The sequence below is a fragment of the Capra hircus genome, chromosome 10, assembly GCF_001704415.2.
Source record: "Capra hircus breed San Clemente chromosome 10, ASM170441v1, whole genome shotgun sequence".
NCBI lineage: Eukaryota > Metazoa > Chordata > Mammalia > Artiodactyla > Bovidae > Capra > Capra hircus.
The window spans coordinates 59,211,914-59,235,294 of record NC_030817.1 but is presented as its reverse complement, the minus strand read 5'-3'; the positions used below and the strand labels follow the sequence as shown (position 1 = coordinate 59,235,294).

At 41.6% G+C, this 23,381-nt stretch overlaps 1 protein-coding gene across 7 annotated transcripts in view; it reads right to left on the bottom strand.

The window, feature by feature from the left end:
* Window positions 5,504–23,381, bottom strand: part of TRIM9 (tripartite motif containing 9) — a 120,897-nt gene continuing 103,019 nt past the window's right edge. For 2 of the 7 annotated variants that reach the window (XM_013967065.2, XM_013967066.2), the window contains exons 8-13: window positions 17,687–17,875; window positions 15,151–15,192; window positions 14,706–14,729; window positions 13,591–13,894; window positions 9,840–10,002; window positions 5,504–7,571 (exon numbers count right to left, since the gene is read on the bottom strand). In XM_013967065.2, coding sequence (XP_013822519.1) covers window positions 7,509–7,571; window positions 9,840–10,002; window positions 13,591–13,894; window positions 14,706–14,729; window positions 15,151–15,192; window positions 17,687–17,875 — 785 coding nt within the window. In that variant the 3' untranslated portion in view covers window positions 5,504–7,508. Of the gene's footprint in view, window positions 7,572–9,839; window positions 10,003–13,590; window positions 15,193–17,686; window positions 17,876–23,381 lie in introns of those variants that run through there. The other 5 variants (XM_013967067.2, XM_013967069.2, XM_005685642.3 and 2 more) reach the window with 5 other exon arrangements.

The window sequence follows — 23,381 nt, the reverse complement described above, 5'->3', positions numbered from 1 at the left end:
ATAGTCCAGCATGGAGTTCTGGCTGATCCTAAGAAGTTTTTAAGATTAACCGATTTCCTTGTTTTAAAAAAGTCCCATTAAAAAAAACTGAATTATCGTTGATTTACAACATTGCGCTAATTTCTCCTACACAGCAAACAGACTCAGTTATACACATATATACATTCTTTTCCATGATGGTTTATCCCAGGAGACTGGGTACAGTTTCCTGTTTTATACAGTAAGACCTTGTTGTTTATTCATTCTAAATGTAATAGTTTGCATCTGCTAACCTCAGACTCCGAGTCCACCTCTCCCCCTCCCCTTTTCCCCCTTGGCAGCCATGATTCTGTTCTTCATGTAAGACGGACCGATTTCTTTCTGATACTTTTTTTCCCTGCAGGCATACCAGGTCTAAGTGCTTAGCAGATAGTTTGCCTATTCAGCAAAGCTCATGTATTGTTAACTATGAAACCAACCTCCTGAGAAGCTGCAATTAACCTTCACCTACTTATCATTTTAAGCTTGGCAAATGATAAGATTGGAGGCTTATTTCTTTACATCTGACAGTCACACTTCCCACAGGCAATTAGCAAAATATATTGAGTGGAGTGGTCTTCTCACAGATCACATGTAGAAATCAGCCTTTACAGAAAGAACATTTAGGATCCTCATTTACTTCAGATGATTTTCTCATTAGAAACAACTATTAGGTTGAAAACACAGTCCAGAGTACAGAGGAGTTCGCATTTAATACCTCAACCTTTCCTTAAAAGGAGTTTGTTAAATGGCAGCATAACAATAAATCAATACATTCCATAAATCTATATCACTAGAAGTGGGTTTAGACAGGATAAAAATGGTCCCAGTTAATTAAGGAAGAAAACAGATGGCTACGGTATATGGGCAGGGATAACACAGGAGGGTTTAAAATGTAAAATACTGGTTGGAGAGGAGGTTTAGAAAATTGATAAACCTATTGTATAAACTTGCTTGCTCCTTGAAACAAAAGCTATGACAAACTTAGACAGCATATTAAAAAGTAAAGACGTCAAAAGTCCATATAGTCAAAGCAATGGTTTTTCCAGTAGTCATGTATGGATGTGAAAGCTGGACCATAAAGAAGGTTGAGCACCGAAGAATTGATGCCTTCAAATTATGGTGCTGGGGAAGACTCTTGAGAGTCCGTTGAACTGAAAGAAAGTTAAACCAGTCAATCCTAAAGGAAATCTATTCTGAATATTCATTGTGAGGACTGATGCTGAAGTTGAAACTCTAACACTTTGGCCACTTGATGCAAAGAGCTGACTCATGGGAAAAGACCCTGATGCTGGTAAAGACTGAAGGCAAAAGGAGAAGAGGGCAACAGAGGATGAGATGGTTAGATAGCATTGCCAACTCAATGGACATGAATCTGAGCAAACTCCGGGAGATAGTGAAGGGCAGGGAAGCCTGCCATGCTGCAGTCCATGGGGTCCCAAAGAGTTGGACAACCACAACAACATTGCATAAACTAATTTACAGTGACTTAAGCCTCCCTGAGAAAGATCAGATGAATATTTGCTTTTTGTTCTGGTCTATTAAAGTTTTAACTATTTAATGTTTAACCCCTTAATATCTGAGCTGTGATATGATTTAAAATATAGTTCCCAAATGGCTAACCTATTTTCAAATAATATTTTCAACATTTTGGAGTAATTTTCACTTCCTCCTTTGTAATTCTTTGTTCAACATTCATTGAAGTCTGAGTTATCCTGTAGCTGATTAAGTCAAACTATATACCATTTTGATTATTGTGGCTTTGAAATAGATTTCAATGGTGTCATATAAGTGAACTTTTTCTCAGAATTTCCTTGCTTATATTCTTCCATTAATTTGTTTTTACTTAATTTATTTTAATCAGAGGATAGTTACTTTACAGTACTGTGGTGGTTTTTGCCATACATCAACATGAATCAGCCATGGGTGCACATGTGCTCCCCCATCCTGAACCCCACTCCATCCCTCTGGGTAGTCCCAGAGCACTGCCTTTGAGTGCCTTGCTTCATGCATCGAACTTGCACTGGTCATCTATTTTACATAACTTCCAGTAACTTTTGCAGTAGAATTTGACAAAGACATTTTGTACACATTGTCTCCCAAGAAGATGATGTTAAGAATCGCTGTTGACACTCAGAATCTTACGGAAGGGACAGAACTGACATCATCACAGAATATGTGACACTTACATAGAAAAGTGTTCTTCATAACACTCGACGTGCAAAGACCTTCATGACACTTGACATGAAAAGACCTTCATGACACTCGACGTGAAAAGACCTTCATAACACTCAACAGGGGACACGTGCAAATTGGAGTGTTTTACACTAAATTTTTGCTTTCACTCTCAAAACAATGTTTCTATTTCCACTTTAGAGACATGGAAACTGTGGGTGAGTTTTCAGTTTGCTCCAGGGCACGCAGCTGGCACACCTTGGAACCAGGCCCAAGGGCCAGAATTCAGACAGTAACTGCCAGATGCTGTGCTTTCAGTCACTATGCCTGAAAGTGACCACTCTCAGGCTGTCTGACAGTGCAGAGGGTAGAAGTAACTTAATAATTATATTTAACATGTCTTTCATCTCTATTGCACATAGCACTTTTACGTAGCTTGCCTTGTTTGTGCTCCTTTCTTGGTTCAGAACATACAGACCCATAATTGGACATGTTGTTTGTTTATCTGGCCGTCTTAGTTGTGGCGTGCAGGATCTTTAGTTGCAGCATGTAAACTCTTAGCTGTGGCACGTGGGATCTAGTTCCCTGATCAGAGACCAAACCCTCCCCACTTACGGAATCTTAGCCACTGGACCACCAGGAAAGTCCCTGGACATATTGTTCTTATTGGAGAATTTAAGCCAGGGTGGAAAACAACTCACTGGTTTATATCTTCATGAAGTTTCTCTCATCACAGTGGTTTCTTTAGCTTTATGGTTTCCTTCATCATACACATTAAAAATTGTGGCCATATATCAAAAGGCAGTTTGTAAGTTGTTAATAGGTAATTGAAGTTAAACATTATTCAGCCATGCTTGTTAATGAAATTCTAATTTATCCTCATTACTTAGAGAATTTTATAAAAAAATTTGGCAGGGGGGAAAGGGCAAGAACACCAAAACATTAACCCTTTTAGATTTCACCGTAAATGCTTATTTCTACCTGGTGGGAGAAGGACAAAAGCAATGTGGGCAAGATTCATACCCACCGGGGTATGTGAGAGCTATTTTGAGTTGTTTCCTTAGCGGCAGCCAGGTTTTCCACTCTCGCCAGCACTGTGGTCAGGAAGGGAGCTGGCTAAAGTCCACGGTAGGAGGTCCAAGAGCAACATGTACAGGCAATCTTCACCACATAGCAAGGGGAAGCAAACCAAAGTCCTTCCCCTGACTAAGGGAATATGGGAAGAGGAAGAAAAAGTCAGGCCAGGAGTTTGGCTTCTCAGGCCTCGATGACCCTCCGCTTCTGCCGTGGGCTTTATTTCAGAGGACAGGTTTGGGGAGATAGGAACCTAGACTGTTAGGTAGTGAGGGAGGCTGTAAGGAGAGTCCTGGACATGTCCAACATGGCCTCTCACCCCTCTAGAGTGTACAACTCAGTGCTTTTTAATATGTTTATAAGGCTGTGCAACCATTACCACTATCTAATTCTGTGGTATCTGATTCTGTACTTGTAGCTTTTCTTAACACATCTGTAGCAGAACAGAGCTATTAGTTCAAAGGACCAGGCTGATGTTTCTGCATGTGTAATTAGCAACGTCCAGTGTTCACTGTTTTGATACTCCAAATTCTGTGTGTATCCAAAAAGCTGGTTCTTCAGAAAGACACAATTTAGGTAGCCTCAATTATGTGTGATGTAGCATGTCAGACTCCAGGTTCCCTGACCACCAGTCTCAGTGGAAGTAGCTGGCTCATATATTTGAAGAATATATGCAGATATCTTCAGCATATTCATATAAATTATAAGGTAGTGTGATTCAAGCACTTCTTTAATTACTATAGTTTCTTTGATTCATAATCAGAAATTTGGACTCAGTAGAAAGCCCTTCTTTCTCGTCAGTGAGTTAAGTAGATGGGCAAAAGATAAGCACACACATAGAGACAGAAAAAGAAGATCTCATTTCCAGAAAATAGGGTGATTTCTTGCAAATCACTTAATCACTCCTATGAGGAAACAGGCAGGGGATCAGAAGTTCTATTAACCTTAGCACCAGGGAAAAATTAAAACATGGCTAAAGCATCCCAGTAGTTAGAGGAGAGAAAGGCAGAAAACCAGAAGATAGGGCCAAGGAACAAGAACAAAGTAACAGGGTAGAGAGTGAGGAAAGAAGAGAGCAGAAACCTGGATGGATACAGAGCAGAAGCTTCAACAACTGTCAGAGGTTACATTCAGAGATTATAATCTGGACCGAAATATTATGGAACCAGGTTCATCTTGCCTGAAGCACAGTGAACCAAAATGCTGAGGCTTTTAGCAAAGCAAACAGGGAAACAAATCTTAAACCCGTCTTCCAACCGAAGGCAAGGGGCTTGGGATATTTAGGGCATAAGGAAGGAGGTCGGGCTGGGGCATAGGGCTTGAGGGGCACAGGGAGGGGCATGTGGGGCGTATGGGGCACATGGAGGGGTGTGCCCGGGAAAGGTGATAGCCAAAAGGTGTGATAATGGTCATTCTGCCCAGCTGTAACTAATTACAGCCCCTCTGATCTGGAGAGGCCCGTGGGAGCCCTAGGGAAAGGTGATTGCAAAAAGGTGTGGTAACAGTCATTCTGCCCAGGTGTAACTAATTACAGCCCTCTGTTGTCAAAAGGTCACCAAGGGGGACACCTGCCTGCACATGCCCAGTTGAGGGGTCGGTCGGTGGTCCCATCCAGTCTTAATAAGCTCAGCTCCAACTCAACACAGCTGATGCCAAGTTCCTGGAAAACAACTGCCACAAACATCTTGCAGTTTAGGCTGCTTACTACTTGGAAGATTTGCAAGTCTTAGAACAGCAATCTAGATTGGTGAAGGCAGGTGAAATGGATTTAAGCCATGCTTTCAATATGTTTTTAGATGATGTTTTTCTTTGAATATAAACCCAAGGCAGTTCATTTTAAAAGGCTAATAAGGGAGATGAACAATGTTGTAATTGTTTAAAAACAATTGTATTGCTTAGCCACTCCAAGAAATGGTGACGGAACCAAGTTAGAAAAAGTCAGTGACACTCTATCTTGCAGGACAAGTTTGCGGCTCTTCTAGGAGCAAGTTTGTTAAAGTAAGTCCCCAGTGATGGGAGGCATACCCTTAATGGCATCAACTATTAATATTTTATATGAAGCTAAGACTGAGGAGGTCAGTACCACCAGGAGACAATGCCAGGCTCCTGAGGAGACGGGATGAAGTACATATGCTTTCCCCAGTCCTAGGGGACCTTCCAATGACACTTTGCTGAAGAAATATTGCTCTGGCAAAGGTAAACTGTTGTCCCAAATAGGCCAAAAACTATGATATTCTAAAGAGACATAAAATGTTCTCTCATAAAAATCATTTATTGGTACACCAGAAATATCCATTTTCTTTCTAGTACAGGAGCTATATGCATCGATAATTGCAATTCTGTGTGAACTACGTGTTACCAGTCACTAGAAATCTAATTAGCAGGATGAATTTAATAAAGAACAAGAGTAACTATGAGTCTACAGCGGCCCAGCCATCAAGTCTCATTGGAGAGTAAATCAAATATCAAATTAGTGTTGGCCTGCAACAGAGTGGTTCTGTAGCCAAGAAAAACCAAGGTGGACACAAACAGGATAGCACCCATTCAATAAATTAGGTACACTTAATTAGAAAAACACCACAGCAGATAGAAATAATCTAAATAAAGCACAAAAGTAAACTATTAGCTATTTACATATATTACTTTTTGCCCAAACTTTAATTTGCTAGCTTTCCCATTCTACTGCTTTTTTTTCACTACTTTTTTCTTTTTTTCATGGTGAATTTCTTGACTCCCTGGCAAATATTTAGACAACTAACCAGAACTTCTTTCAAGGTCCAACATTTTCTAAAACTTCATGTCAAACAAAAGAATCTGAAAGGAAGCTTATATAGGTCTATCTCTACATGGAAGTAATACGTTTATTATTCTGCTGTTTTGCTATTATCTGTTAAGAGCAGAGCAGTGACCTACAATTTCATTTTCCTTCCAAACATTATTTGAACTAGTCCAGAAAGGTGGGTTGTGAACGGCAGCTGAGTGGATGGACAGTTCACCTGTGACAGGCACAGAAAGCGAGTCTAAACGGAGACAAGAGCATTAATCCTGAGAATGGAATGCTGTGAGCTGCAACTTAAGATCCCCCATTACTGAGAATGAGAGCGCCTCCTTCTGGTTATTACTTTTTGTTTTCACATTAAGTTTTTAAGGCTTAGTATCACTGCAGCATTAACAAATAGGAATGCTGACATCCTTTCTACTAAAGAAGGGCTTTGTGATGAATGGCAGCAGGTACCATAATTAAAATAGCACAGTTGGAAAGGCATTGAGTTGGTATGTTTCTGGTGCTATGGCCAGACTGTATGGATTTTTAGCATCATTTTGGGGGATCTGAAAGATCTTGCCAATGAGCTTCTTTGGCCCTTTTTATTTCCTTTCTAGTACTAGTAACAGTTTGCAATAATTTTATTTTTGGTTTGTTCTCCTAGGACAATATAAGCTCCAGGAGGGCAGAGACCACACCTGTGTATTCACTATTGTGTCTCCAGCATCTAGAACAGTGTCTGGTCCATAATAGGTTCTCAATTAAAAACTTGTGATAAATAAATGAACCAAATCATGAAGTCCCCTGGCCTGCCTATGTTTAGAGACTTTCCAGTTTCAATCAGTGACCAGGGTTTCTGACCCGTCCTAATGACCCAGATGTCCTTTGAACCTACACTGCTATGAACCTCTATGCAGTTGTGTAGCTATCATTTTTGTGCTTCAATGGATAGTAAAACTTTTCATTGCTGAAAAGACTAGCTATGCAGAGGTAACACTGCATGAGAAGTCACAGGGTAAGAACACTCAAGAACATTCTAAATGGCAAGCTCTAAGTTTAGCTCATTCTTCCCTACTTCTCCCTACCACCTACCTCTTCGACAGAGCTTAAGAAAAAAGTTACTAGGAGAATTTTCTCTTGGCAGTGCCAGTTCGTAACTCACCAATGACACGATCAGAAGAAAAACAAAAGATAACTCACCTACATAAAAATTAATGTAAATAAAAGCAAAATCTGGGTTTGGAAACAAAGTGACACGGTGGGCTGTCTAGGTCCTCTGTTGGTTAGAACTGCTGACTATGGAAGAGAAAGCAGGCTTTACAGCAGTAGAGAGGCTGGAGGGAAGGGTGTGTGTGGGGGCGCTGTGGGTACAAGGACCAGCGTTTCTCCTCCTCTCCCTCCAGGTCTGGCTGAGCTCCTTGCGGTCACTCTCAGGCGGGAGGTAAGAACAGGCAGCTGGCGCCTCCACGGCACATTCTTAGGCTATTGATGCTCTGCTGGAGTAGAAGTCAGGGACTTGGAGCCCCGTGTGAAGTGTGACCTAGGGGAAGAGACTGTGAGTCCTGGAGGCACTTTAGGAGCCCTCCCCCCCCAACCCCACTGGACCCTCTCCCCGCTTAGGAACAAGTGGGCTTGTTCCTAATTCAGAAAAGGATCTGTTCACTTTTCTGTAACATCTGTTCTGGTAGACATCACAGAGAACTCCAGTAGAATTCAGCCTGTGCTAAGAACCTGGGCACCATGCTGGGCTCCCTGATCCTGGAGACACTTGATAATATGATTCGAATCCACCTGCCTCTTCAAAGAATTCTGGGGAGATTGTGCTCCTTATGACTGAAGAATGAGGCATTGATTTGCAGGTGGCAAAGCCTTTTGGCCACATTGCAATGGTCACTGCCATATCCATGGATAGAGAACAGATGAGCAGACAACCCTTCCCCCGTTATTTGTCCCCTAGTTATTTCAATCAGGATAAGCCTTTCACTTTGGGATGGCCTAGATGATTGCCAAGAATGAGGAGACATGGGCACTTAAACTATTTCACTGATTTCTGTCTAACCTCAGACCTCAGTGGATGGCTGCACCAATCAGGCTAGAACCATTTCACACAGTGCTCTCTGTCATCTCTCTCCACCTTATCCCTGTCTTCCCCAGTCTAAGAGTCTTTCTCTGAAGATACTCAGAACATCCCAGAAACCTCTAAAGAGCATTGAGTACAATAGTCTTTGCAAGGGAAACAGCTAAAAAAGCAGAAAACTTTGAATGAGTGTTTTCCAAAACACACTTCTAGGGAAATCTATGGCTTTCTTTGGTCCAATGTAGAGCCAAACTCTTGATGGATTAGATTTCAGCCTTCCAGAAAAACCCATCAAGTTGCAGCAAGAGAGAAGGGCAGAGGTCACTGGGTTGCAATCACTTCTATTGCACATACTGATAAACAACAATGGTTTTTTAAAATAGCTCCCAAGATGGCAGTTCTGTATACAACAAAAATTACGAGCACTGTGTTGATGCTTAAGCCCTATCTATCTTTCGGCACCCATTTGCTGAGTGAAGCTCACAGCCAGTGTCAAGTTCCAGCTCAAATTGGAAGTGAGCGCTCCCATCTCAGCAGTGGCTGGTAGGGCACCCTCTCGCACATGCCCTGATCTGTTCTCCCACCGCCCCCCATCTGCCCCAGCTGTGGTTTCCTGGCCCTTCTTTCCCTGTGTGAAGCCCTTCACATCTTAGAAACTTTGCCCTGGCTGTTCCCTCTACCTGGAAAGCCTTACCCAGCTCACTCCCTCACTTCCTTCAAGGCTCAGCTCACCTGTGACTGCAATAAGGCCCACCTATGCTGACCACCCTGCTTAAGACTGCCGCTGCCCTCCCCACCCTGGCACTCTTGGTCCCCCACCCTTTCCTTGTCTTCTCTCCACTGCATATTGCCTTGCTGCTGTTGTTTAGTCGCTAAGTCGTGTCTGCCTCTTTGCGACCCCATGAACTGCAGCACGCCAGGCTTCCCTGTCCTTCACCTACTCCCCGAGTTTGCTCAGACTCATATCTATTGAGTCAGTGATGCCATCCAACCATCTCATCCTCTGTCACCTCCTTATCCTCTTGCCCTCAATCATTCCCAGCATCAGGGTCTTTTCCAATACTGCCTTCTAATATACTATATAATTAACACAGCAATTGTGCGTATTATTTACTGTGTCTCTTGTAACTAAAATGCAAGCTCTAAGAGGGCAAGATTTTCATTTTTATGTTTTCATTGATAAACAACAATACTTAAATACTTCAGTAGTGCCTGACATATCAAAGGCACTCAGTAGATATTTATTGAATGAACAAATAAGAAAACCCTGTTGTTTATATTTACAAAAAATCATTACTAACTTGCAGGCAGGGACTATGTTTTCTCTCCCTAACAGAAGTGATAAGTCTGCAGTGGAGAAGCCCCAGATTTCTAAGCATCTTGTTAGCACTTCAGGCTCACACTTTCACTTCTCAGGCGCTCCTGGGGCTTTGCGGCAGTCATTTCATTTGCTTTCAGGACATCGGTTCAAGAGCTTCCTTTCCACTAGAGAGGAATCTAGGGCTCAGGAGGACAGTCATTAGCCTGCCACCAGAGAATCCCAGTTTCCCCTGCTGCTGTTCACCAAGCTGTGTCTAAATATAATGAAGGGGCTTATGCTGGTCTGGAATTATCTCCCTTGTCACGTCCTCCCACCCCGCACCCCTCTCCTCCGTGTCTTGGTCTGGGCCCTCCAAGGTGGGGGACTAAGCTCACCCCACGGGCAGCCTCACAAATGGAGCAGCCGCTCACCTGCACGTTCCTGTTCAGACTGACTGCCGGGAAGAAGAGGCCCTCCACGTTCTCAAACGCGATGGGACCTTGCTGTTCGTCGTTGATAAAAAACGTCAAGGTTTTTCTATTGAAGTCGAGGAGGACCCCAATCGTGGCCCCCTTTGTGATCCCTCCCTCAGTTCTGTGGAAAAAGAAAACATAGGGTTTCATTTGCCCGTCCTTCCAGAAGCTCCGTTTGTATGGTTAAACCAGTTATTTCTTAATCTGTTTAAAATTCTCATTCCCTACCCCCAAAGCCTTCTAACACACTTTTCCTCTTAGTGACCCCTCCTCAAATACAGTTTTAACGCCACAGATATACTGTTTCTCTACTTATGTGCCGCATGGATAGCTGTGTTGTGCTGTGCTCGGTTGCTTTAGTCATGTCTGACTCTTTGTGACCCAGTGGATCATCATAGCCCTTCAGGCTCCTCTGTCTATGGGATTCTGGGATTCTCCAGGCAAGAATAATGGAGTTGGTTGCCAGGCCCTCCTTCAGGGGATCTTCCCACCCAAGGATCAAACCCACGTCTCTTATGGCTCCTGCTTTATATAAAAAAGTCTCCTGCATTGGCAGGTGGATTCTTTACCACTCACGCCACCTGGGAAGCACATGTATATAAAAAAGTAAGATCTGCTTGCTCCCTGAACCAATTCTCACATTGAAAATACACAGGTTCACTGTGCTGCTCTGCTATTGCTAAGAGTGAACCCCTTCACACACAGTCTCCGCATGGAGACACAAGCATCAAAGGCCAGGAACAAAAAGCAGCCTTTAGGCTATCAGAACTTTGCCTCGAGCTGTGTCTCAAGTTGTGAATTAAGCGTCATTCAATCCAAAACGATTTAATTTGAAAGTCAAAGTAAAGAGGCACTTAAGCTGAACCTAGAACACATGCATGAAAAATTAGATTTGGGGCCTCATGCTATTCATCAATCAGAAAAACTCATTCCAGAAAGATGGGAATTTGGGGCATACTGAAATTGAATTGAGAAGCTGGAGGCTCTCCATGAAATGGCAACATTGAAGAAGAGGAATCTCCTCTCTGTAAGGTGAAATAATTGTACTTTAGGAGCTGGAGTGATTGTCACTGGAAACAAATTGTGTCTTATGCTTTAACTGATGGTTTCATAAAAAGCCATTAAGCCTAGACAATCAGATCTGTCCTTACCTCCTCACTGAGATCTAGCAGTACTGAACTTCAGCCTCACAGACCTGTGAGAGTGTTTTTCTTTTCCCCTTGGGATGCAGAACACAGATTGTGCACAGTCGTTAAAAACACCAGGGTTTCAATGGTGTCTTGGCAGTTTCTCAGTTTCAGCAATGATGGCCCTGGTGACACGCAGTTTACATGCAAGGGGACGTGTTCTGCTTTAAGAAACTGTTTCTCTGCATAGTACGGCAGTTGTGTTATTACCCCTTCATTCCAAAATAAAGAAGTTGAAAGGGAAAAGTAAGTGGGGTACATGGGTGATGGCATCAGGGAGCTGGCGACAGAGGGTCCCTCAAATGTGAATCCCTGAAGGTAACAGCTTCTCTACACATAGTAGGTAGGATTTGTGACCAGGCTGGAATGGCATGTGTGTGTTGCAAGTGAAAAGGGAAAAAATGAGGAGTGAGTCTTTTTCTTTCCTGTTCCCGAGAACCAGGAAGATAAAGATAGCAGTGAGCAGGCCTGAACAGTCCTAGCTTTTTTTTTCACTTTAACTGCTCCTGAAAGCAGAGACATTACTTTGCCAACAAAGGTCCATCTAGTCAAGGCTATGGTTTTTCCTGTGATCATGTATGGATGTGAAAGTTAGACTGTGAAGAAAGCTGAGCACCGAAGAATTGATGCTTTTGAACCGTGGTGTTGGAGAAGACTCTTGAGAGTCCCTTGGATTGCAAGAAGATCCAACCAGTCCATTCTAAAGGAGATCAGCCCTGGGTGTTCTTTGAAAGGAATGATGCTAAAGCTGAAACTCGAGTACTTTGGCGACCTCATGAGAAGAGTTGACTCATTGGAAAAGAGTCTGATGCTGGGAGGGATTGGGGGCAGAAGGAGAAGGGGACGACCGAGGATAAGATGGCTGGATGGCATCACTGACTCGGTGGACATGGCTTTGGGTGAACTCTGGGAGTTAGTGATGGACAGGGAGGCCTGGCGTGCTGCGATTCATGGGGTTACAAAGAGTCGGACACGACTGAGTGACTGAACTGAACCGAACTCTGTAACTAAGTTTGCTTCTTTTGCCCCCTAACTCTGCAGGAGCTACACTTCACACCTATTTTCCTTTGACTCTATGCTAGACACATCCCCTGTCTGGTGTTTACCCTTGTAACACCCTTCCCATTGTAGTTACACATCAGAAAGAGGGCCACAGAGCCATGGAACTGCCAGCCTCAGGTGCTGGGTTACTGACACCAGCCAGGATGACTGCCTTTGAAACAACACAAGAGGAAGAAATCCAGATCCTAACACCTTTGTTCCCCATCTTATAGAAGCCCCTAGACTCCCCATGGTGGGGGAGGCATGAGCCTACTGTGTTCCCCTTTCCACTGGCTGAGAATTTGAAGCCACCTTTCTGTTTCCTCCAAACTCTGTCTCTGTATTTTTCATCCAGCTTTGGTGGGCAGAAAAGGCCATGATTTTGGCCAGCAACGTGTTCATTTCAAGGGACAGTGGACCAAGCTCGACTGAATGCAGATGTAGAGAAACTATTCAAGGGAAGAGGAAGTGGAGGCCTTAGGAGGCCTACTGGCTAGAAGGGAGGCAGTGATGAGCACACAGAAAAAGCTGAGACAGTGGAGCCCACTGCCTACCACTGCACGACTCACTTTCCTTCTGACTGAATATAGCTGTAGTTCCCCACACCCCCATTCCAGACACCAATAAGAATGTAGCTTGGGGATGTATTTGAGAATAAGGTGGACCATGTTCCTAAAAGACACTTCTCTACCTAGGAAATTTGTGAAAAATACATTTGAGGAAGAAAACACAAACCAAATGAAAAAGGAAGTCTAGAGAAAATGTTATAGTATGAGTTAAATTATAATTGTCTAGATTTTGGTGGTAAAGGAAAACCAAAAACAATTCCTGTGTTCTCTTTCCCCAGCATACTGGGTGCTCTGAATCCATATAATAATAAAAGGGTTCTTCAACTATAAAACTATCCAAACTGGCATCCGTAAGATTTAAATATATCATAAATTTAAAAAAAAACCATAAGATTTAGTTTAAATTAAAGTGTTCAATACCATTTAACTACTAAGAAGAACAGTGGCTTCTATTTTCAGATGCCTCTAATGGGAGGTATTTTTGCCTGTTTCATTTAATCATAGGAACATTTCTGCATGGAAAAATATGATTTTCCTAATTGGTGGATTTAGAAACTGATGTTCAGAAAAACTGAGTATCTTGTACACAAGTGCTTTTCTGGTAAGTTGTAAGACTGTGTTTTAGAATCCTGGAATGTTTTTCTATGATAGATATTCATGAGGATTCCTAGTTTGCAGCCCTAAGTGGACTACAGCAATGAGGGGTCTAAGAAAGTGCTCATGTCCCTATCATTATGCAAAAAGCAAAACACCAGGATGGACTTGGCTAAGAGCAGTAGAAGGCCTACTTAATAAAGATGGCCTGCCCGACTTCCTTCATGTTGTCTATTTAATAGGTCTCTGAACTTGGGCTATCGTTCTGGACCAGAAGCCAACATGAAGAAGGCTTGCTTGCAGGGGGCTGCAGGGTACCTGTTGGTGTGCGAGTTGTTGTGCATGAACCAGCTCCGGTTATTGTCCACATACATTGCCCAGGCTTTGTCGTCCTTTCCTAACATCACATCCTTCATCACGTCGATGCGAGCCACACCGAAGGCGGGGTCGGGGTGGTTGTCGTAGCGATCCACTGTCAGCTCCCAGTAGTGGACGCCCTTGGAGAAACCGGTCTTCCCCAGAACCACGCGGTCATCGTAGCTACTGCAGGTCACAGTCAGGTTGTCATTGGAGAAGATGATGTCAGAGTGTGCCGAGCCAGGGTCGAAAGCAAACCAGGCCACTGGGGACAACAGAGGGGAGGGTGGTTGGTTACTAAGACGGACCCAACAAGTTCACACTGTAATTTACTCCTGGGCAGGAGAGGAGTGTTTTGTCCCATTTTCATGCTTCCATGTGGGAAGGAAGTGTCCAGAGCCAGAAGGGGACATGAGTGAGCAGACAGGGGGCATGTCCTGGGACCTGGAGCTCTCTGCACCCAGAAACAGACGGATGACACACGACCAATCCAGCAGGGTTTACCTGGCTCAGACTGCACTCCCAACCAGGTGATCTGGGAGTGGAGTGGCATCAAGTCCCTTCACCCAGTGACTGGCAGAGCAGTACACCAGAGACATAAGGGGAGAGGGATGCACTAAGATGCCTGTGTAACCCTGAGACGGGAAGGCTAGTAACTAGAGTCCTAGATGGAGGAGGGATAAAACACACTCAGTGAAACACGGAAATACGCCTTCCACAGAAGTGCTCAATTTAGTTGTTTTGAAGATTTCCTCAGTGTTAGTGAAAACTCAGAAGCTTTGGAGCTATCAGCAACAGAAACTAGTTCTCACGAGTGATTGAGACTTGGATGTAAGACTGGTTGCTTCCTTCACCACAAATACAGTGTGTGTGTTATTCTTAAAACATGTAAAAAGTATTGGCGATTAGGTGCAGATGGAATGATGTCTTTGTATACAGTGCTGTGCCCGGGTTCTAAATCCCACCTACCAAGAACCTCCTCTGGACAGACGGAATCGCTGATTTATCAAACCTGTGAACCACCTCACATGCATTTTGGTCTTTGCTATTGGTAACAGAATAAGGTTATTCCATACCTGCCAACAGCTTTTTAATGTCAACTGTTGTCATTCCAAGTGAAAGGCATGGGAGAGAGAAATAGGAGGCAAAATTGACACTGATAAGAATACATGTCTCTCTTGATAGACTAACACCAAAAAAGGGCTAAGTTTAAAACTGTGTACACTACAACCATTGGTCTGATTAGTACCTTTTGCCCACAAGTTTTCTGCTTATAATGAGTGCGTGCATTGTTGTACAAGAAATCTGAGGGAAAAGTAATCTTCTTTGAGGTACAAAATTTAAAAAGACAGGCATCTTTTTCATTTTTTCTAAATATGAGAGAAATTGCTATAATGGGATTTGAATGACAATTCAACAATTTTATTGACATAGAATAAGCTGCTACCATTTATTTTGTGAAGGGAATGGAGCATACCAAGCACATAAGTAAAAGATAACAATTACAATAGGTATACTTGCCTAATTGAGAGTAAGATGTAGATTGTGTCTCAAAATTGCATCCTATAAAGAGATACTACACATCAAAGCTATGAAACAACAACCAACTCAATAAAGATTATTTGTATACACGTAAAAAGCACCAGCTGAATAGCCACCAGAGGCCTGATTCATGAAAAACCAAAGCCCTTTTTATGTTAGTTTACTTGCTGGAGTAAAAACTGCTTCTCTTCTCTTTCAAAATGAATAGTAGATCTTTTTTTTTTTTTTAATTTAATAAAGTCTCTTCCAATTGTTTCTAAACTGTATAGCTTAAATTTTTATCGTATTCTAAGTTTAAACTTTTCCATTAAAGTTTTCATATTCAGAAGAAAATGAGAAGAATTCATCCAGTTGAAGTGGAGAAATCACTGAATCTTGATAAAGCTGCATTCTACATCACTATCCCATGTTCTTCTGGTTGTGCCAAAAGGCCTTTATTGTGACTTGGGCCTGAGTCAAATGATAATTATAGAGTTAAATATGTGATGTAATCCATATGTTAATAAAGACATCTGGTAATTATTAATAATGACATGAAATAAATGTAGTAAAAACAAAAATGACCTCCTCTCTTTCTTAGATTGTTTTACTACATCATCCTTTTCACCTAAGGGAGGGGAGCCAGCATGATGGCTGATGGGGGTGGAGTGACCTCAGAAATACATTAGAATCACCTGTGGGACTCTTGCACCCACCTCCCCCTTCCTTAATATTTGGATACTCTTACCTCTTCCATGAGAGGCTTCATCAGGGTGGAGGAAGCATTCTAGTCTTAAAATGTTCAAAGGCGTGTGAACTACAATTTAAAGTGGTGTCAGTGACTGAAATGTGTTTTTGATGAGCACCAGAATATCTCCTAGAAAGGATCATTTAATTTTTTTTTTCAACTCAGTAAGGCCTTTATGTACTCAATGAAGGATAATACACTGAATTAAAAGAATTTTGAAAGAATTAAGAAAGCACCTTAGAAGGGACTAATGATTGAATTAAAAACAAAACGTAAAGATTATGACCTTACTTTTGGTTACTTTTTCTCTGAGATGAATTTATTTGCAAAAATGGCTGATAACTTGTTTAGTTTCTATCAATTATCATCTCAATTCCTATTCACAGGTGAGAACTTAGTGAGTATGAAACACATGGAGTTTTAAAACTGTATCTCATCCAGCTTTGGAAATAAATCTGTAGAACGTGAACAGGGCTTTAAATTTTTTTAAATGAATCATGCCTTGTGCAAACCTTTTTCAAAACAAGCTTTCTGAAATCTTTTTACACTACTTTAAATACACCATCGTACATTTAAGGTTCAAAGATACAACAATGGTGTCAATTACAGCCATCAAATATCCCCAAACCCACATTTCATTTTATTCTTGAGACAATGTACATTACAAAGACTATAACAATATTTCAGTACATTAGACACAAGTGAAGAGAGTTCCATAACAAAGCATTTTTAAAAGCCAATAGTGCACAGAGAAACAAGAGGAAACATAAAAGCACAAAGGAAAACAGTCATTTTAAAGAGAGCTCGAAGTCCCTGCATACTTTTTGCACTGTCATGCTGTGGCCTTCTTCATTCCAGGATGTGGGATGAGCAAACAGAATAAAATAACAAACAAAAGAAGCCTCTGGAAATGTAAAATGTGCATCATGTGTAGCCCTGATTACAATATAGTCCTGAAGAGATCAAATAGGTCTGCGCCTTAGATATTTTAAGATTCTATTTTCTAGACAGAGTTCACAGAATAGTATCACTAGTCCAACTTGAAACCTGAAACCCTGTCACAACCCTCTCAGCTGTGGGAAACTTCCGGAGGCCTTACTTCTCAGTGACTCCCATCTTTGGGCCTTAGGCTAATTCAGGCTTTCTGATTTAGCTGGTGATTTTTCCTTCCCTTTGCTTAGAAAAAATCAGCCTTGAGTACACTGTCTGACCAGTGAGCAAGGCTTTTGCAGAAAACACTTTCACTTTCTGCTCTCTGGTTTGCCTGCTTTGCACGATGCATTCTGCTGTTGGCAAGTTTTTTACTTTTTTCAGTAAAGATCTCTTGAGTCTATGTTTAATCAGACCACTCCAGGCTGGATGCACTGATCCAGTCTCCCAGACACAGCTGGTTTCCTGGATACAGCAGGGTTGCAAACCTCCCAACTAAGGCCACACACAGCCTCCCCTCAGCCAGCACCTGTGCGTGCTATGCCATGGCATGTGATGACAGAGCAGGGTTCCCACGGTGGGGGTACCAGCTTGTGCAAAAAGAACAACTTCACTCATCACTTTTCAACACCATTATATACACTGACCACAGCTCGATGTTAATCCTCACACCACACAAACATGAATGCCACAAATCTCCCATCATCCAAATGATCCTCATACCGGAAGCAGGCCACAGACATAGAGATTAGCTCACTGCCCTCCGCACGCACATGAACAGCAAGAACAAAACAGGTATTTCCGAGATGCCTTCAAGGCACAGAGATCAAGAGGAAAGGTCAGACGAGCTTGGCTCACCCGGTGCATTGAGAGACTGTAAAGAGGAATGCAAGCTCAGCTGGTGGGGTGAGGATCGGAAATCAAAGTAGGCTCTCCCGGGGAAGCTGGGTTGTAGATTAAGGGTGGAGGAGAAAGGACTCATTCTACGGAGCGGCAATCTTTCCGAAGGCACTGGAAAAGGGACTGTCTGTTCTTCTGAGTCTGTGTCTAAATGTAAGATCAATGCAAACTAGAGATCAGAAATCTGCCACCTGCCGTGCACGCTTCCCCAAGACCTGCCTCACGAATGCATTTTCACAAAGCCTCATCCACCCCATAGAGGCCAATGTGGTTTAGGGAATTCTCGGCAGGACAGAACTCAAACCAGAGGATACTTCAAACATCACAAACGATTGTCTTCATTTTTCCCTTGATTTTTATGGGTACAGAAAGTATTGGAAGTTTCCTTTTAATTAAATATCTTTAGAGTTGAACCTAGAAACCTTAAATTTACCCATTGATGACCAAGAGATCAATATTTTACCCTCTTCACATCTGTTGGATATTACTATCTGTACAACAATGGTCTCTGAAAAGGTTTCTATTTAGGAGGTGATGGTTTTTACTAACTCTGTGCTGTTCCATATGTTCCCTTTTCTCTCTTAATATATACATTTCTGTTTCTAAATGGACAAGATGGTTTGTCTATACCAGCATACTCAAGACTTGCTCTTTAAATCAGAGAAGGACAGTGGGCTGAACAAGTAACTAGGGAAGGAGCCTTACCTTTGTTTCTGAATTAAGATCAGCCCTTAGGGGTGCCCTTGAATATCTCTGGTTCTCTAAGAATAAATGACCACGGGCAATGGTGTGGTACATTGGTCCTTATTGGCAAAAATGTCTTTGTTTTCAGATAGGTCTGGAATGAAGATGGCTATTATACCATAGTAAGACATATCAATTGCTTCATCTAGTTTTAGAATTTAAAGTAATTTAGAGGTAGTTTCTCACCTCTAAATTACTGAAATCATTCCTTTCTCATTTGTTAAACAATAGGTGGTTGTACGCTGTCGATTGATCTAGTTAAAGACACATGTTTTACCAACTGGGGACTTCTTAGAACTCAATTTGATAGTAACAAATCAGGAAATACAGAGAGCATATGGTAGAATTCTAATTCCAAAACACCAAGGAAATGTCTTCTCATTGAAACAATAATTTTGTTTTGGTCGCTAAAGTGTTCCTGGGAATATTTTTCTGGTTTGAGTCTATTAGCATGTTCCTCTGTACTAAACATATCCTTCCTTATTCTATCAAAATGCTGTTCCATGCATGCTCAATGTAGCATATGCGTGCAGACGGGATCCTATTTGAGAAGCTCAGAGCAGGGCACTGGCAGGTTTCAGGTTAATACTGCCAACCTAGCCTCATTTTCATTGTTGAACTTATAACATGAAAATTAGCTTTTCAGGCTACTTGTTTTTAGCTTGGGGGAATTTTTCTTTTCTTTTAATAAGGAAAGTACAAACAAGGTCTTCAGAGAAAAGGAACTGCTATTTATGGAGCTGAGGCATTGTGTTCCCAATAATACATTCCAATTTTCTTCTACCTAAACTTCATATGGTTGGAATAAATCGGCATGTGTGACCATTTCTTATTAAGAAATGATTTATAATTATCTCAAAGGAGAATTAGTCTTTTAGTTTAATAGAAAAAGTTGAAAGACAATTGCACACCACCACAAACTAATATGGGCATCTTTTAGGGGGAGAATTTACAACTGTATTTATCTCAGTAAAATATTTTTAACAAGAAATTTCTTAGAAATGTATTTTTCACCAGGTGATAACAATTAACTCATTATATTTAAAATACTTGTTGCTCCAATAATTAAGGAAAAGGACATATATAATGAAATGAATTCTGGAGTATACTGAACCCCCGAGTAATCATCTGAAAACCAGTGAAGAGATGTGTACTATATCCAGACTCAGGGAGCAAATCCAACCCCATCATACTCACCTCTTCTATTCTCAGCACCAGGAAGAAGCACCTAGAGTTGGTGATGGGACCACTCTGCAGGATGGGGGCTGAGGGCAGCTATGGTTATTCACGGGGTTAGTAACTGAACACTAAAATGGTTAGTTTTTCTATCCTTTTCTGTGAACCATTATTGATGACCCAGTTTTCCTTGAGTCCTCTCAGTCTTGAGCCATGTTCTCTATTCAGGCAAGCTTACTTAATATCCATGTTACCCAATCATTCCATCTCTGCTCTGAGTTTTTCTTACCTGTGGTCTCCCATTCCCTACCAGCTGGGCTCTTACCTTGTACTCCTACCCCATTTTCTCTAAGAAGTTTTTTAAAACATGTCCTACTGCTTCATGAAAACTGTCCAAATGAAGCATGAGAGAGAGAGAGAGAGAGAGCGCGCACCTGATCCCAGCAAGATGCTTTGTGCCTTTCTCCCTCGGCACAGGGTGCAAATGTCAGGTCAGTTGCCTATAGGTCATCTAAACCACTTGATAATACCTTAGGGTGCAGGAGTCTTAGAGGGAAGACACTTATCTTGATATCAGCTGAGCAGCAATAATAAGCTTCCCCTTGAAATCGTCTAGGTTAGGGATCTCATGGCCTCTGGGCAGCCCCCTCCTGTTGTAGTTATTGCTTACATTGTTCTGGATATACCACTTTGGGAGCCCTACTTCTCAAGTGTAGCATTACTATCTGAGGCGATATTCAAGAGCAGCCACAGTTCCCTTTAAAAATAATCACTTTTCTGGGATAAATAGAGTTGATTTCCAATCTTTCGTCTAAGGTATGGATCTCAAATCTTTACTCTCCTTATTATGCCCCTCTGGACATGTTCAAAGACATGAACCAAAGACAATAAGACAATATTGGGAACAGTAATGCTACACCCATGTTTAGCCAAATCATACCACTCACACTGAGCATACACACAGCTATGGTGTGCATTCTGTTTTATACCCTGGGATGCAGAAAGGATGTAACCGACTTCCTTCCCTTCCCTCAAAGCACAACTACTGAGATCTGGAGAAGACTTTTCAGCCATTAATATTCTACTAGTCGTGACAAAGAGGAATTGGGTCAGTGTCTTTTTCAGAATACATGATATGAAGCTATGGTTTAGGTCATAGCTGATATTCAGGATAATCATTATTAATTTTTAACACATTGGTCACTACAGAAAGACAAATAGCTCCTTAAATATTTAAAATTTCTAATGTTTTATCACATGTAGTGATCCTGTCTGCTGAAGAGCTTTAGTAAGCAAAAGCAGTTTAGCCAAAAGAGCAAAAGAATGCCAGCTGAATACTGGTGTAGCAATTTTGGGCATACCAGTAACTCTGGGAGACGTAACAGTCCCTCTCCCAGAGGGAGACTGTTTATAATGGGAATGTGTCAGGACACACTTTCCCTCAACTTGGTCAGTGAGCGTCATTTTCCTCTGGTCTTTGCCTGGACTGCTTTCCCTTTCCATCTGGAACTGGCTGATTCTGGAGTTGGGGGCCCCTGCTTGAAAGAAACAATCAAGAATTATCAAAGCAAAGATTGACTGGGGGTCAAACTAATTATTTACTGACTTTTGGGCTTGAGGCAAAAAAAGGATATTTAAGTGGTGTATCTCTTTTTGACTTACTGAATATTTATTTTTTCATTAGCAGACACTGTATTAGAACTGAGTAACTAAATGGGAAACACTTAGAGAAAATGTCTTATACTATTGATTTTTACACTTTTGAAGACAGAATTTCTCGACTGATTTCAACATGCACAGTGCACTAGAGATTTCTACGGATGTTGTAGACTCTTTGGAAGTGTGTAGTCTTTGACGTCTTAATTTTGGAATTCAAAGAGGAAAAGCAAATTGACAGGTACATTAACCCAGCTTCCTTTATGCTCTTGTAGAATTCTTAGTTATCGTCCTGTCTGGTATGAAAAGCTTCATAACTTAAGCAGCCTTTGGATACTAGTTCAACAAAATGGTTGTATTTCAGAGCAAAATAAGGCAAAATATGTCACTACGAGTTGCACAAGCAGCATTAAAGATGAGTTCCAGTTCAATTATAAATAAGCTGTAAAATAATTTGCTTTTTTGGGAGGAATTTAAAGAGACTAAGAAATGAATGAAGAAGGTGACGTTTCCTTAAATGATCTAATAAGCACCCCAAGTCACAATTATGTCCCACTGGTACATAATTTACAATGAAAGGTGGTATTTTAATCTTTCTTAAGTGCGGCATTAATTGCAGTTGAGAAGTGAGAAACAAATCTGTTTTGAAAATCTCCTTTTAAAAGAAGAAATGAAACACCCTCTTTCTACCCTGGGATAGCTGCACACTCTGTCACCAATTCCTCCATTCCAATTTAGAACATCAGGGCATTATTTATAAGGAAACTGTTAATACAAAAGATTGGGTGCAAAAGATTCCAAAGGACTAAACTGCTCCCCAGAGGGTCAGATAGAAAGTGCATTCCCCAGAAGCAAGAATAAGGTTTGGATCCAGTTCAGTCCTATGAAAAATCAGGAAATTCCCTGGGATGTCATACATGTTGTCAAAATCAGAAGGAACAAAATCTCTTTTTTTCTCTGGGCTTTGAAAGCTATAATTATGCCTCTCACTTTGGATTTTGTAAAATCTACCCAAATTTGTTCAGGTATGATTTACCTACCTTGAAGAATTTGTCCTGGAAATGCATATTCTTCTAAGTAAACACAATTTTGGGGGGAGGTGGTGGGCTGATGCTCAGAGTCAGAAAGAGTAAAGCACAGGCAGACAGGAAATATCTCCAGTGGACTGTATACTGTTCTTTATTTGATCCTTTATTAACTATTCCTATTAGTGTTGAATTTTCAGTATCACAGGCAGCCTCTAAGAACCAACCTGGAGGATACAAGAGGTGGCTACGCTTGTTTATAGCATTTGCTGAAATAATTAACAGCTTTCAGCAGTAATTTTGAAGAAAACCAGGGTGTATTAATTGTAAAGAATTTACAATTCTAAGTTCTAAGTTTACAATTCTGTTCTAAGTTTAAAGTGTTAGAGACAAACAACCCTCTGCGCCCTCCCAAACAAAAACAAAACCCTGAAGTCCAGAAAGATTAAGGAACTCATTTAAGTCACACTACCAGCTGTGATGTGATTGGATAAAGACACAGGCAGATCAATTCCTGGTGGATACAATTTTGGGGGTGGTAAGGTCATTGCTCTCTTTTGTGCCTTGGAAATGTATAAAATGTAAGGTTGATGCTATAGGCCATGGGGCATGTATTGGTGGTCTCAAGGGTGACCCAGCTTTGTGCAGATGATCCAATTATCATTCTCCAAACCCTGCATTATACTGAGGATGAATCTTTCTTATCTATATATAGAGTAGTTCTGGGACTGTGGTGGATACAGATTGAAAGGCAAACACATCACTCTACCCTTTGGGATTCTGGCCACATGGGATGGGTAGGCTGAGAGCAGATGAGGTTCTTTTTCTCCCACAAGGTTACATCTTCTCCTGTGGGATGGGGGATGTCTTAGCGCAGCAAGGTTTAAGAGTACAGTAGCTACCCCGGCCCCCGATTGCTATAAATTATCTGCAAAGAGATTGTGAACAAAGGCATCTGGGGTCAGGCTGGGCCTACGTTTTGCCTACATTGTGCCTGCATCACTGACTATTCTCTGGGTTATTTCCTATGATGTGTGGGAGAAGGTGCTATC